At 36.8% G+C, this 13,111-nt stretch overlaps 1 protein-coding gene across 2 annotated transcripts in view; it reads right to left on the bottom strand.

The window, feature by feature from the left end:
- LOC122803352 (F-box/WD repeat-containing protein 7-like) overlaps positions 1-13,111 on the bottom strand; it is a 1,891,371-nt gene that overhangs the window by 900,038 nt on the left and 978,222 nt on the right. For both annotated transcript variants that reach the window (XM_044072926.1, XM_044072927.1), the window contains one exon: positions 4,933-5,015. In XM_044072926.1, the coding sequence (XP_043928861.1) occupies positions 4,933-5,015 (83 nt within the window). The remainder of the gene's footprint in view (positions 1-4,932; positions 5,016-13,111) is intronic.

The raw sequence follows: 13,111 nt of genomic DNA, 5'->3' as shown, positions 1-13,111 counted from the left end.
GTGGGCAAAGTGTAAGGCTGTCCCTTGTTGTGGTGACATGCCTGTGCCCACCATCGAAACTCCTGTTGTAGGCAGGGAATAAGTGGTATTACTGTTTCCAAACTGTGACAGTGTTGAGTCCAAACACTTTTTAGGTACCATTGTAATTTCCTCATATGCAGTCTGGCATATAGTATTAGTAGTATGCAGGACGCCATGAACCCCAAGGCCTGCAGAATTTTTCTTGCAGGGAGTTGGGTTTTTGTTGCCATCAATTGAAAGTACTGAGTCAGCTGTCTTTGCTTGTCTGGCATGAGATAAGCCATCTGGGCCGTTGTATTTAAGCTGGCACCCAGGAATATTATCTCTTGTGAGGGCACTAGTCTTGACTTATTTTTGTTTACTGTGTACCCTAGGCAAATTAGCAATCTTTTTACAAATGCCAGATGCTTTAGAAGAATGTCCTTGCTCTCTGCTTGAATAAGACAGTCGTCCAAGTAGGGATATATCTGAATTCCTTTTTGTCTGCAAAATGCAATTACTGGTGCCAGGCATTTTGTGAAGACCCTGGGCGCAGTAGATAAGCCAATGGGCAGTGCAGAGAATTGGTAATGCATTGTGCCAGCTATGAATCTGAGGTATCTTCTGCAATTTTGTCTGATTGGGACATGCAGGTATGCCTCTTTGAAGTCCAAAGTAACAAGCCAAGCCTTCTTGCCCAACATGGGAAGAAGTTGCTGTAGTGTCAACATTATGAATTTCGGAACATCCAGGTAAGTATTTAGAGTAGATAGGTCCAGTACGGGTCTCCAGGTTTTGTCCTTTCTGGGGACCAAGAAAAGTCTTGAGTAAAATCCTTGTCCTTGTTCCTGTTGTGGCACTTTTTGAATAGCTCTCATGTCCATGAGGGCTGCAATTTTTTTTTTGTGCCTCTGCCCATTGATTTTGTGGCAGGTCAGCATTCATTTTGGCCTTGGTAGAGTGTGAAAGTGGAACCTGTAACCTTGAGACACAATATTCAGAACCCATTTGTCTTGGGTGATTATATGCCAATTTTGTGAAAAAAGTGCTAGTTTCCCCCCCTAAGGGAGCTGCCAAAAGGTTAAGTGCTTGGCATTTGAAGGGGAAGTCATTGTGACGTATCTTCTCCTCCTTTTGGGGTTGAAGCACCCCCACTGTCGTGGTCTGTAAGAGCCTTGGGGCTGAGATCTGCCTCTTGAGCATCTGTATCTGCCTCTTTGGGGTCTGTCTGACACTGGAAAGGACCAATTTTTAGAAGGCCAATTTCTGCTAAATCGAGGTGGCTGTACCTGTAAAAAATCCTTCACTGTTTGCATAGATTTTGCCTTATCCTCTTCTGCCTTAACACCAAACAAGATACCATGCTGTAAAGGAGCATCCAATAATTTTGCCTTAACATGATCAGGTAAACTTTGTTCTTTTAACCAAGCATGCCTTCAAATCTAACCAAGCCTTTGAATCACAGATCATGTAACTGCGGCTCTACAAGAAGCCTCTAATGAATCAAAACCACATTGCAGAGTATGTTTTCCCACTTGTTCAGCTGCATGCAATAAATCCTGCATTTCCTTATAGTCAGGACCTTCTGAGCTTGTAAGCATTTTCTGTTTTAACAGAGACATTAAATATTGTTGGTATTTAAGCATGTGGAACTGGCAATTTAAAGCCCTTACTGCTAAAGTTGCAGAAGTGTAAACATTCTTCCCCCATCTATCTAATGCTCTAGAATCCTTGTCAGAGAGAACTGGATTTTTAGCAGTGGAAGCCTTTACCCCTTTGGGACCCTGGGAAATAGTTTCTGGGTCAGCAGCAGGGTTTTTATAAAGAAATTTGTGAGAGTCAGGGACTCTGTAGTACCTATCTGGCTTGACTGGTGCTAGGGGCAAAGAATCAGGGGTTAAACTGGATTCAGAGAACACATCATCCACAATATCGAACACAGGCAGAATAGCAAGGGGCCTGTGCTGAGGCAATAAAAGAAAATCTTGGAGCCTTTTCTTGGATTCTGAATAATCCTGGCTTTCCCAATGGAAATGCTCCCTCATGGTATGTAAAGTTTCTCCAAAAGAGTAATCCTCAGGAGGAGAGGCTGAAGGGATTGATTCTTCAGCATCAGAGTCCTCATAGGGGGGTAAAGAGTATCCCTGGTCTGAAGAGGAATCCGAAGAAATGGAAACCTGGTCAGAGGAATCATAGTCTGTATCCTGCCTAGGCCTTTTATCAGGAGGGGGATGGGAACCACTGATCAGAGTAATTAGGTCTTTGGCCATTTTGAGCATCTGTTTTTTAGGCATGGAGGCCTGTCCAGGTGAATGCTGTACTTGTTTCTTTGTCTTTAATGGAGTTTTAGACTTGGTTGTTGTTTTGATGGAAAGCTGTGAAGGTCTGAAAACACCCTCAGAAGCCGATGCCTGCTCAGCGGCTCTGGACCCATATGAGGGGTTAATTTCCGTAGGCCCAATACCTTGAGTTTCCAGAGGCCTAGAAATCTCCATGTGGGAGTCGGAAGCGGCCTGTGGCTCTGAGGTAGCGGGTGTCAGGGGCTGCAAAAGCGCCTCACTGAGAACCGGCGACTGGCCTATTAGAGGCTTCATCGTCAGCTTTGGACCTCGGATGCCTGTCTTTATCTTTGCGTTTTTTGTGTATTCCGGTCGTCAGTTGTTCCGACGGCATGGTATAATTGAACCTTCGGCCAAAATAATGGCGAGCAAAATCAAACCGACATTTAATAGTGCACTTGTTAAATCTAGCACAAAACCGACAACTAGTGACGTCGTGGTCTGGGCCTAGGCATAGAATACAGTAAAAATGAAAATCCTTATGAGGTATTTGCTTCCCACAAGAAATGCAATTATTAACTTTTACTGACATCGGTCTGAGGCAAGAAAAAGTTTCCCCAATGGGGGTACTTAGCTTTATTGAAGACTTCAGTTCTGAAATTCGAATTCGAAAATCTCAGGAGTCGGCCGATCGGCACTTGCGAACTGCTTTTGCTTCGGGCACCGCGCGGCAAGAAAGAATGAAGAAAATGGCGTTGGCTGCATCTTATATACCCCCTGGCACACTGATGTCAGGGAAGAAGTGACAGCAACCGACGCCGGACCAAGACTTTGGAACTCTGGCCGACTGCAGGACCGCCTGACGGCAGGATAACCCAAGTGTAATGACTGCAGCAGTGAAACTCGAACATGTGAAAGTCTTGGCAGACATTACCCTCCTCATGGCATCAAAGGTACCGGACTCTCGACCCAAGGACCCCGCCTGTTCTGAAGAAGGCGGCTTCCCCGGTGCTGAAACCAAGGGCTCCGAACCCGAGAACGGAGCCGAGCTCATCTGCGCCGAGGCCACAAGACGCGTTAGTTCAACTCTCTCCCCCAGAACCGACGAGAGATCATCGGCTCAGAGACTCTTCGAATGGCACCTTAGAGATCATGGTCAACACAGCTGAAGTCACTGGGACAGGACTCGGCTCCGCAGGTTCCATGACCATCAGATCTTCCGCCTCCGGCTCCAAAGGCCTAGCAAGGTTGGAGGAGGAGTAGTCACAAGCAAAGGGACGGTAGTAGGAATCGAACCCAATTGGGACGAAACTGAAAGTAATTTGGCCAATGCCGGGTTCTCTAAAAGCCTCTGCACCACACGATCCACATCGACGTCTGAAAGGGTCCTAGAAAAACGGGTCGAAGGGACCAAAGAAGCCATAGATCTACAAATTGGGAGACTTCAACACCTCTGACACCGGCTCCAGTTTAGAGGGTTGGCTCCAAAACATTGGTTTGGTGCACGGCTCCGATGACTTTGGAATCGGCGACCGCACCTTATCAGAGGTGCTCGGAACCCTCCTGGGTTCCGAGGACACCCTTGAAGACTTTGACCCTTTCGAATACTTGGAGGTCTGGTCAATCTTATCCAAGGCTTCCTGAAATTCAGGTTTCAACAGTCCTCTGTCCATTAGCTTTCTCCTCCTTTCAAGCAATACTCTGCCACTAAAAGAGTGGCAGATAGAACAATCCTCCTTTAAGTGCAGAGGTCCTAGGCAATATACACAGGACACGATTGTCTGTAATGGACATTTTCTGCCAACAGTCACACCTCTTGAAACCTGACTTCTGTCTCTCTTTTTGGTCAGACATATTAAGCACACAATTATCAGATCTCTGATAATACGACACAAAAACGGTACTATAAGAAGTTCTAAATATAGCAAAAGCACACTATCCCAAGCTAAATAAAAGGGATACAGTTATCTAATTATTTATATAAAAAAACACACTATCTAAAACTAAGTATAAGTGATAGGGAAGTCAAGTTGACAGAGCCCTGTTCAGCTATATCAGGGAAGCACAGAAGTGCCTAAATGAAAAAGAGGGCAAGGCCCAAGAGCAAGAGCTCCAACAACACAAACACAACTAACCCACACAACAAGAGGGACACAGCCCTAAAAAAATAATATTCTATCAATTAGAATGTAAACTATATGAAAATATAGCAGTACAATTTGCTCAAAAGACAGAAAAAAGAACTATAGTGGCCTGAGCTCTCTGGAGAACTTGCGATCCGTTGCAGAGGCAAACTAGATCTGGGGTTAGTCAGAGAGCATCATGGGATAGGTACTGTGCCTCGAGCTACTCAGAGATCTTGAGCTTGGAAAGCGATTGGCTCCGTACCCATGTGTAAGAACAAACAGCAAGATTGAACAATTTCACATCATATTTTCCAGCAAATTCACAATTAGAAAATCATAACTATTTCTTAGCCATTCACAGCAAAGCAGAACTAGAGCACAAGCATGACAGCATATGCAAGGAAACCAGAAAACTTCATATGTACAATGTACTATACTTCTGGAAACCTTGTTCCCTTGCAGAAGCACAGGTAGTGTACTTAAAATGATGTGCGCTTTGAAATGGAAAGGCTTCTAAGTTTTCTTACCTTGCATACTCTGAGCCTTTGCATAGCTTCTTCCCTGGAGAAAGAGCTCTCACATCAAGGCCATTCTCTGACTTTCTTTTCATCTGCAAAAAAACAAAACAAGGGTCAGGGACTTTAAGACTGACACCATAATTTTAACTTTTGTATACTGTGGATGCTAATAGAGGCTTGGAAAAAAGAAGAAACGCAATCCTCCTCAACTAAGAGGAGACCTAAGTAGTACATTTCATGCCAGATACCAGATTCATTTAAGAGTAAATAAAAATAAGTGGTCAATGTGCCTAAACTCACACTGGTAAACTCAAAAGACAGGCACAGCAGATCAGCAAGAGATGTCTATTTTCACTCCACGAACAAACCTCACAGAACAGAAACAAAAACAATAACGCTGCTACAGTACTCAGCGCGTTTTCGTCGACATGCACTTCATCAGAAAAGCTAAACAGTGCTCAGTGTGCTAAATTTATAAGTCAGATGTTATTTGAATCTACCAATGGTGACTCCTAACTAATTAAAATGTTAATACATTCAATTAACATCCTTGTTGAAATTACAGATTTCTTAACAAAGTCAAAGAAATAATATCACCATCTAGTGGTGAAACAAAAACTTTACAGGCAGGAAAACAGTAAAAATGTATATAAATATTGTATGCTCTAAAAAACATTTTAATTAATACATAAAAAATGTACCTGTGTGACAAACGTTTGAAAAACATATAAAAATGTATGTATGAAAAATATTAAAATGTGTATAAAAATATATATATAAAATACATATATATATATATATATATATATATATATATATATATATATATATATAAGTACAACTGATATATGGGTGAGTGGTTATAACTTGGCTGATCTCAACTTTATTACAGGTTTTAGAGAGATCATTTAATTTAAACCTGGGTGACTGCTAGCCTCAAGCATTAATTGCCAAAATAACTCTCTGTATTCTAAAGAGGCCTCCCAAGGACCACCCCTGGGATCGGGGGGTAATACCTCTATGACGAAGAATAGGAATTTTGCAGATTTACATGTTAAAGCATGTTTAAACAAAGCGTTGTTAGTGTTTTCCTTCCTTACGTCATACAGGTGCTCATATACCCTTTGTCTCAGCCTTCTCTCGGTTTTCCCTATATAAAAGGAATCACATGCCTCACAGGTCACCATGTATACCAAACAAGTATTGCAATTTGCAAATCCTTTAGTGGCGATAATTTAGCCTCTACTTTTCAAATATATTTTCTCACCTTCATTGATGTTGACACAATAATGACAGCTTCCACATTTATGTGTACTCAACTTGTTGGAGAGATGTGTGACCTGATTTCCACCCTCAAGTATGTTGTTAATGTTACGTCCATTTTTTAAATACTACTTTTAAGGGTTCTTCAAAGTTCAGATTCAAATCTGAAAAACTGGAAAATCTATTCCATTCGTCATTAATAATATTTTTAACTATATTGGTTTTGCCGTTGAAAGTAATAGTCAAAGCTGAATTGTAGTGTTTTATATCTACTGGAGAATTGTTTTTAGTGCTGGTGTTGCCAAACTTTTTTTGCTGAATTCCCCAGGAGAGGCAAAAACCTTGTGGTCATTGCTGCTTTAACTTCTTGTATCAGTCTTTCTAACAAATCATCGGAGTAACCTCTTTCTTGAAACATGCTTGCAATACATTCACATTCTATCTGGAAATCTGTCTCATCTGAGGCCATCCTGCTAGCTCTCACTAGCTGACCCTTGACAATTGCCTTCTTTTGATAAGGGGGGTGAGAACTAGAAAAATGCAAGTAAGTGTTAGAAAAGGTCTCCTTCCTATAAATTTTAGATTTCAACCCCTGATTTGTTCTTTGTATGCTCATATCTAAAAAAACTAAGTTGGGAACTGTCTATTTTGTAAGTAAATTTTAGAAAATCAATGGTATGTGAGACATATTCGTACAACTCAAGAAACTGGTCAGCAGTGCCATTCCAAAAAAGACAAATGTCATCCAAAAAACGACCATAGTTCTTCCACAAAATTTTGAAATGGGAATTGAAAACAAATTTATTTTCCCAACTGAGTAATACAATGTTGGCATATAAGGGGGCACAATGTGCACCCATGGCTACACCCTTTAATTGTCTGTAATACTCACACTGAAAATATATAAAATTGTTTTTTAAAATTGAAGTCCATAAGAATCAAACAGGTATGAAACTTGTTAAAAGAAATGGAAATTTGACTCTCCAAAAATTGCTCAAACCATAAAAGACCTGTTTCATGGGGAATACAAGTAAATAGGTCCACCACATCCAAAGAAATAAAAAATGGGGTATTTGTTTTCTGTAGGGCATCAATGTGTTTCAAAAATCTCACGAGTCTTTTAAAATGTTCAAATCAAGGCAGAACAGACTAATAAGCTGAATTCAGCAAACCTTGAGTCCTGGAATTCTTCTCAAAACCTTTATTGAACATAAACCAGATCACAAACGGAAAAAGGATAAAATAGCTCCACAATCCAAAATACTAAGTGCTTTCACCCACTCGGATGGGGCATCATCAGAGTACAAAATGAATAATTTTATCATCCCTTATATACAACTTTTGGTAATTCAATTAGCAATTAATCAATCAATTAGCTGATGGTAAGAAAATCAAAAAAGCATCATGTTAAAGGTACAATGAACAATCAAATGTTACTGAGCAAGACTTGAATAAACTTGAAGTAGTAATGCAGTATAAAAAATATAGTTGTAACTTTGATGTTTAAAACAGTCTCATTGATTTAGTGTAAAAAGATCCATAGAATAAAAGATGTAAAGTAATAAATATTCTGACATTATAAATAAACATAAAAAGGTGGTGTGTTGATAAAATAGAATGCTTAAATAAAATATGTAAAAATGTCTCATAATAAAATACGTAGATAATTGTGTTTGTAATAAATATGTAAAAATTATGTATATATATATATCAATAAATATAATAATTAATTGTGTAAATGCTAGTAAGTATGCATTTACATAATAAAATAAGTTGTAACAATAAATAAATATAAATATAAAAAATAATATGAATATTAAAAATATATGTATGCGTTTCCTATAAAATTGTTAGTTTCTAAATATATAAATACTAGTAATTGTCATAAATAGCATAAATCAACATTGACACAACATCAAAAGATATTTTGATAAAAACAAAATTTATATAAACTGTGATCTTAGTTTTAATATGCTAGAAACAGCAATTTGTTCATTCAAACCTGGCTGTTTACAGGCATTAAAGCCTGAGTTGCCATAAACATTCTTTTGCTTCTAACAACGTTTTGTCATCTCCACCTTTATGTTTGTTGAAAGGTACCTTGTCAATGACAAAAAACAAAAATCTCTTATAATTGTTACATGTTCTGGTGTGATTAAATAAGGCATTAGTAGATATATGTCTTTTAATGTCACTTAGATGTTCCGTGACACGTGTTTTAAGTTTTCTTATAGTTTTTCCTATATAAAATGCATCACATGCAGTGCATGTTGCAACATACACAACCATACTGGTGTTGCAGTTACAATGACCAGGGCATTTCAGGGTTTTGCCATAATTAGATATTGAAATATAGGGACCATCAAAAATAAATCGACATACATGGCATGACCCACACTTACTCATCCTAGAATGCCTCAATTGTTCACTGTTATAGTTGGTCTCAAAAATATTTTTCAAATTTTTGCCTTTGCTGAATGTAATTTTGGGTACCTTTCCTAAAATGTCAGAAAGTTCAACATTTGTATCTATAATACTAGTCCAAAATTCATGAACATAATTCACTATCTCGTGTGCTTGATTATTGAAAGGAATAATAAATGCATCGTTCCTAGGGGTAGAAATATGTGAGGTAGTTCCTTCAAAAATTTCATAATTAATGATTGGTTTGTATTTAGTCAACCTCATGGATGTCACTTCTTTACTAATGTTTGATACTAAATCGTGAGGATAGCCTCTATCAAAGAACATATTCATAAGAAAATCCAACTCGTGTTTAAACACTTGGTTATTACTAACAAGTCTGGACAGTCTGACCATTTGGCCTTTGACCAAATTCTTTTTTTGATGTAAAGGATGACAGCTGTCAAAGTGTAAATACGAGTTGGAATATGTCTTCTTCCTAAATATGGTTGATTCAATTGTGTTGTTAGTAACTGTAAGTTTAATATCCAGGAATTCCACATAATTATCAAAAATGTGACTAGTAAATTTTAAAAAATTGGTGGATTGACCAAGAAATATAATGAAATCATTAAACTCCTCCTTAGATCCCCCCAAAAAAATTAAAATATCATCAAGATAACGCAAATACAGTAGAATCTTCTTCCAAAAATCACTTGTGAAAATATGTTCAGATTCCCATTCTGCCAGAACTAAATTTGCATAAATGGGGGCACATCTTGCCCCCATAGCAACACCTTTCTTTTGTATGTAATAATTGTTGTTGAAATATACAAAATTGTTTTCTAAAACTAATTCAAGCATACTGGTTAGTAAACGATTGTCAGAAGAATGAGATCTATTGTATTTGTTAAGACAATCCTCAAACATTTCCATCCCCTTGTCGTGAGGAATAACGGAAAAAAGATTGACAACATCAACTGTGGCCATAAAAAATTTTTGATTAAAATCAAAATTTTTTGAAAATTCTCTGACCAATTCTAAACAGTGCCAGGAATCTCTTAAAATGTGTGCTGTTTTGTTCAAAATGTGTTTGCATTTGAAATCTATATAGGCTGATAGTGCTTCAGTTTTAGAGCCTTTGGCAGACACAATAGGTCTAAATGGGGGATGGTGTATGTCTTTGTGAATTTTTGGGATCCCAAAAATTGAGGGTGTAATTGGGAATTCTACTGATAAATATTTGAAAGTGTTTTGATCAATACTAGCATCTATCAAATAATCGTAAGTCAGCCAATCAATTTTAGTGTATGCTTTATTGACTTCATATCTAGTAACTTTTTCATATGTATCATTGTCATCAAGTAAGTTAGTCATTCTTCCATAATAATCAGTGTTCAACATAATGACTACGCCACCCCCTTTATCTGGCTTCATAATCCTGTATTGATCTGAACTAGTGAGTTCCTTTAAACAAAATTGTTCTGCTGAGGTCAGGTTGTAATTCCTAACTATTTTATTACTTAAAATTCTTCTGAAACTATTTTCACAAAGTTTTTCAAAAATCTGAATCAAATAATGTTGAGGGGGGATAAAAGTGCTGTGACGTTTGGGGGTGAAAAAAGTATTGTCAATGTTAGTGTTTGTCTGATGAAAAAATATTTTTACATTCAACATTCTAGTATATAGTTTAAAATTAATCAACACACTACCAATATCCAAACAAAAAGAAGGTACGAAATTAAAACCTTTGCTAAACAGTTCTAAATAAGTCTTGCCAAAATTGCAGTTGGTATAATTATATAAACTAAAACCTGAAAAGGTAAAGATAGAGCAAGTACCTACATCATGATGGTTAATCAAATCATTTGTCAATTCTTGATTAGGTAACAATGAGTGAAAATCTACTGTCTGTGCCATGGATTCATTCTCTGTTCTCCTTTGTTGTAGTGATGGAATGGGGGGTGTTTGTAACTGCCCTGTCTTTCCCTTATTCTTTCTGATCTCCTTAGTACCGGTTGATCTAAAAAAACTGGTTGTGATTCATCGTTGTTACTGTTATTGGTGTGATTTCTATAAGTTTGAACGTAATCTGATGTTGGATGATGATTATCTTGACTATTGTGCCTATTATATTCCTTGTAATATTTCATGTTCTTGTATTCTTTGAAGTGCGTGTAAACTTTGTTGTTCCTGTAATCATATGTGTCCCTTTCTATTTTGTGATTTTTTATGTCAAGTCCCTTAGTCACATACCTATCCATATCTTTAAATATATTGTCAAGTCTAAATTTGTTGTGTTCAAATAAAAGGTCTGCTTTAATCTTTTTGTCAAGCTGACATAGCTTGTCATTTAACTTATTCAATTTCTCAGAGTTGTTACGTATAATTAATTTTAGCAGTTCAAAGCCTGTTCTGTCAAAAAGAGATAGAAGCTCATTAAACATAGCTGTACCTTCCTCAAAACCATGAGGTAACTTAAAAATACGCAAACCTTTGGGTACTTGTTTTAATTCAAGAGAGCGTTCTAAAAACGCATTGTCCATTTGAAGGGATTTAAAGGCTTATGGTTAAAGGTTTATGGCTAAAGGTTTATGGCAACTCAGGCTTAATGCCTGTAAACAGCCAGGTTTGAATGAACAAATTGCTATTTCTAGCATATTAAAACTAAGATCACAGTTTATATAAATTTTGTTTTTATCAAAATATCTTTTGATGTTGTGTCAATGTTGATTTATGCTATTTATGACAATTACTAGTATTTATATATTTAGAAACTAACAATTTTATAGGAAACACATACATATATTTTTAATATTCATATTATTTTTTATATTTATATTTATTTATTGTTACAACTTATTTTATTATGTAAATGCATACTTACTAGCATTTACACAATTAATTATTATATTTATTGATATATATATACATAATTTTTACATATTTATTACAAACACAATTATCTACGTATTTTATTATGAGACATTTTTACATATTTTATTTAAGCATTCTATTTTATCAACACACCGCCTTTTTATGTTTATTCATAATGTCAGAATATTTATTACTTTACATCTTTTATTCTATGGATCTTTTTACACTAAATCAATGAGACCGTTTTAAACATCAAAGTTACAACTATATTTTTTATACTGCATTACTACTTCAAGTTTATTCAAGTCTTGCTCAGTAACATTTGATTGTTCATTGTACCTTTAACATGATGCTTTTTTGATTTTCTTACCATCTGCTAATTGATTGATTAATTGCTAATTGAATTACCAAAAGTTGTATATAAGGGATGACAAAATTATTCATTTTGTACTCTGATGATGCCCCATCCGACTGGGTGAAAGCGCTTAGTATTTTGGATTGTGGAGCTCTTTTAAAATGTTGGAATGTTCCAATATAAATGGCTTCAAATGGAAGTCAATATATTCGGCTAGGGGGGGGGCTGTCAAAGAGCCCTCTGTTGTAACAATGGGTCTAAGAGGTGGGTCCAAATGGTTCTTGTGGACCTTGGGTATGAGTTTGGGCACATTGACCACTTATATTTATTTACTATTTTTTTGTTTGTGGTCATGGATCGTTCAGCAAGTTCCAGCAGTTATATTGTCAATGACTGTGATAACTCCAGGAAGTCCAATGAAGTGGGTGAACTTCGTAAACTGATTGGCCAGCTCTCTGAGTTGGTTGGCGTGTTAATGCCACTCATCCAATCACTAATACAACATTCTACACAGTCTCTTATTCCCTGCAACCAGGAAACAGCAGGATGTCCAGCTTTGAAGGAAGGGACGGTTACCGGCTTAAACAACGGATCCAATGTGAGACAACAGACTAGTCAAGACTTAAGGAACAGTTTTGGATGGGTTTCCCAATTTTTTTTCCTCTGGAAACGTAACAGCAACCACCAGTGGAGTTGCTAGGTCACAAGTTAAACAAACAGCTACTTTATAGCTGCTGCAGCTGCTACCAACAAAGGTACTGATATTCAACTGAAAGACCTGCTCGACTTTAAATTTGACTTTAAAGAGCCGATTAGGCTGCAGGCAAATAATAAACATGATTCTTATGTTGAAATGGTGTCTAAATGAACAGTTTACTTTTTAAATATAAATCAATGGAAATGGACAATATATATCTGAAACATTGTATTCAATCCAATATACTCCCTAAGGGGTTTCGAGTGTGTAATATCCCAATAATGTTAGGGAATGCTCACAGTTTCATAAAGATTTAATTACTGCATTTGATAGGTGCGGTTTAAATATTATGCGAGCTATTACTGTCAACAATGAAGTAGAAATGGAGATGTTATATGTTACAATTGATGAAATTAATCAGAAAATTGTGAATGACTTGTTATTTGGTATTGAAACTGAGAAAAACAAATACATGTTGAAGGATGTTGAGTTAAAATGTATGAATGTATTTGAAAGAAAAGCTAAGAAAATTGATAGAGACATGTTTGAATATGGTAATAACATACATTACCCTTCACCAAAAACAGGGGGGT

The sequence above is a fragment of the Protopterus annectens genome, chromosome 5.part1 (assembly GCF_019279795.1).
Source record: "Protopterus annectens isolate FY-2018-M chromosome 5.part1, PAN1.0, whole genome shotgun sequence".
Taxonomy (NCBI): domain Eukaryota; kingdom Metazoa; phylum Chordata; order Ceratodontiformes; family Protopteridae; genus Protopterus; species Protopterus annectens.
The sequence above is the reverse complement of the archived record's forward strand: the minus strand, read 5'-3'. Positions and strand labels throughout refer to the sequence as shown.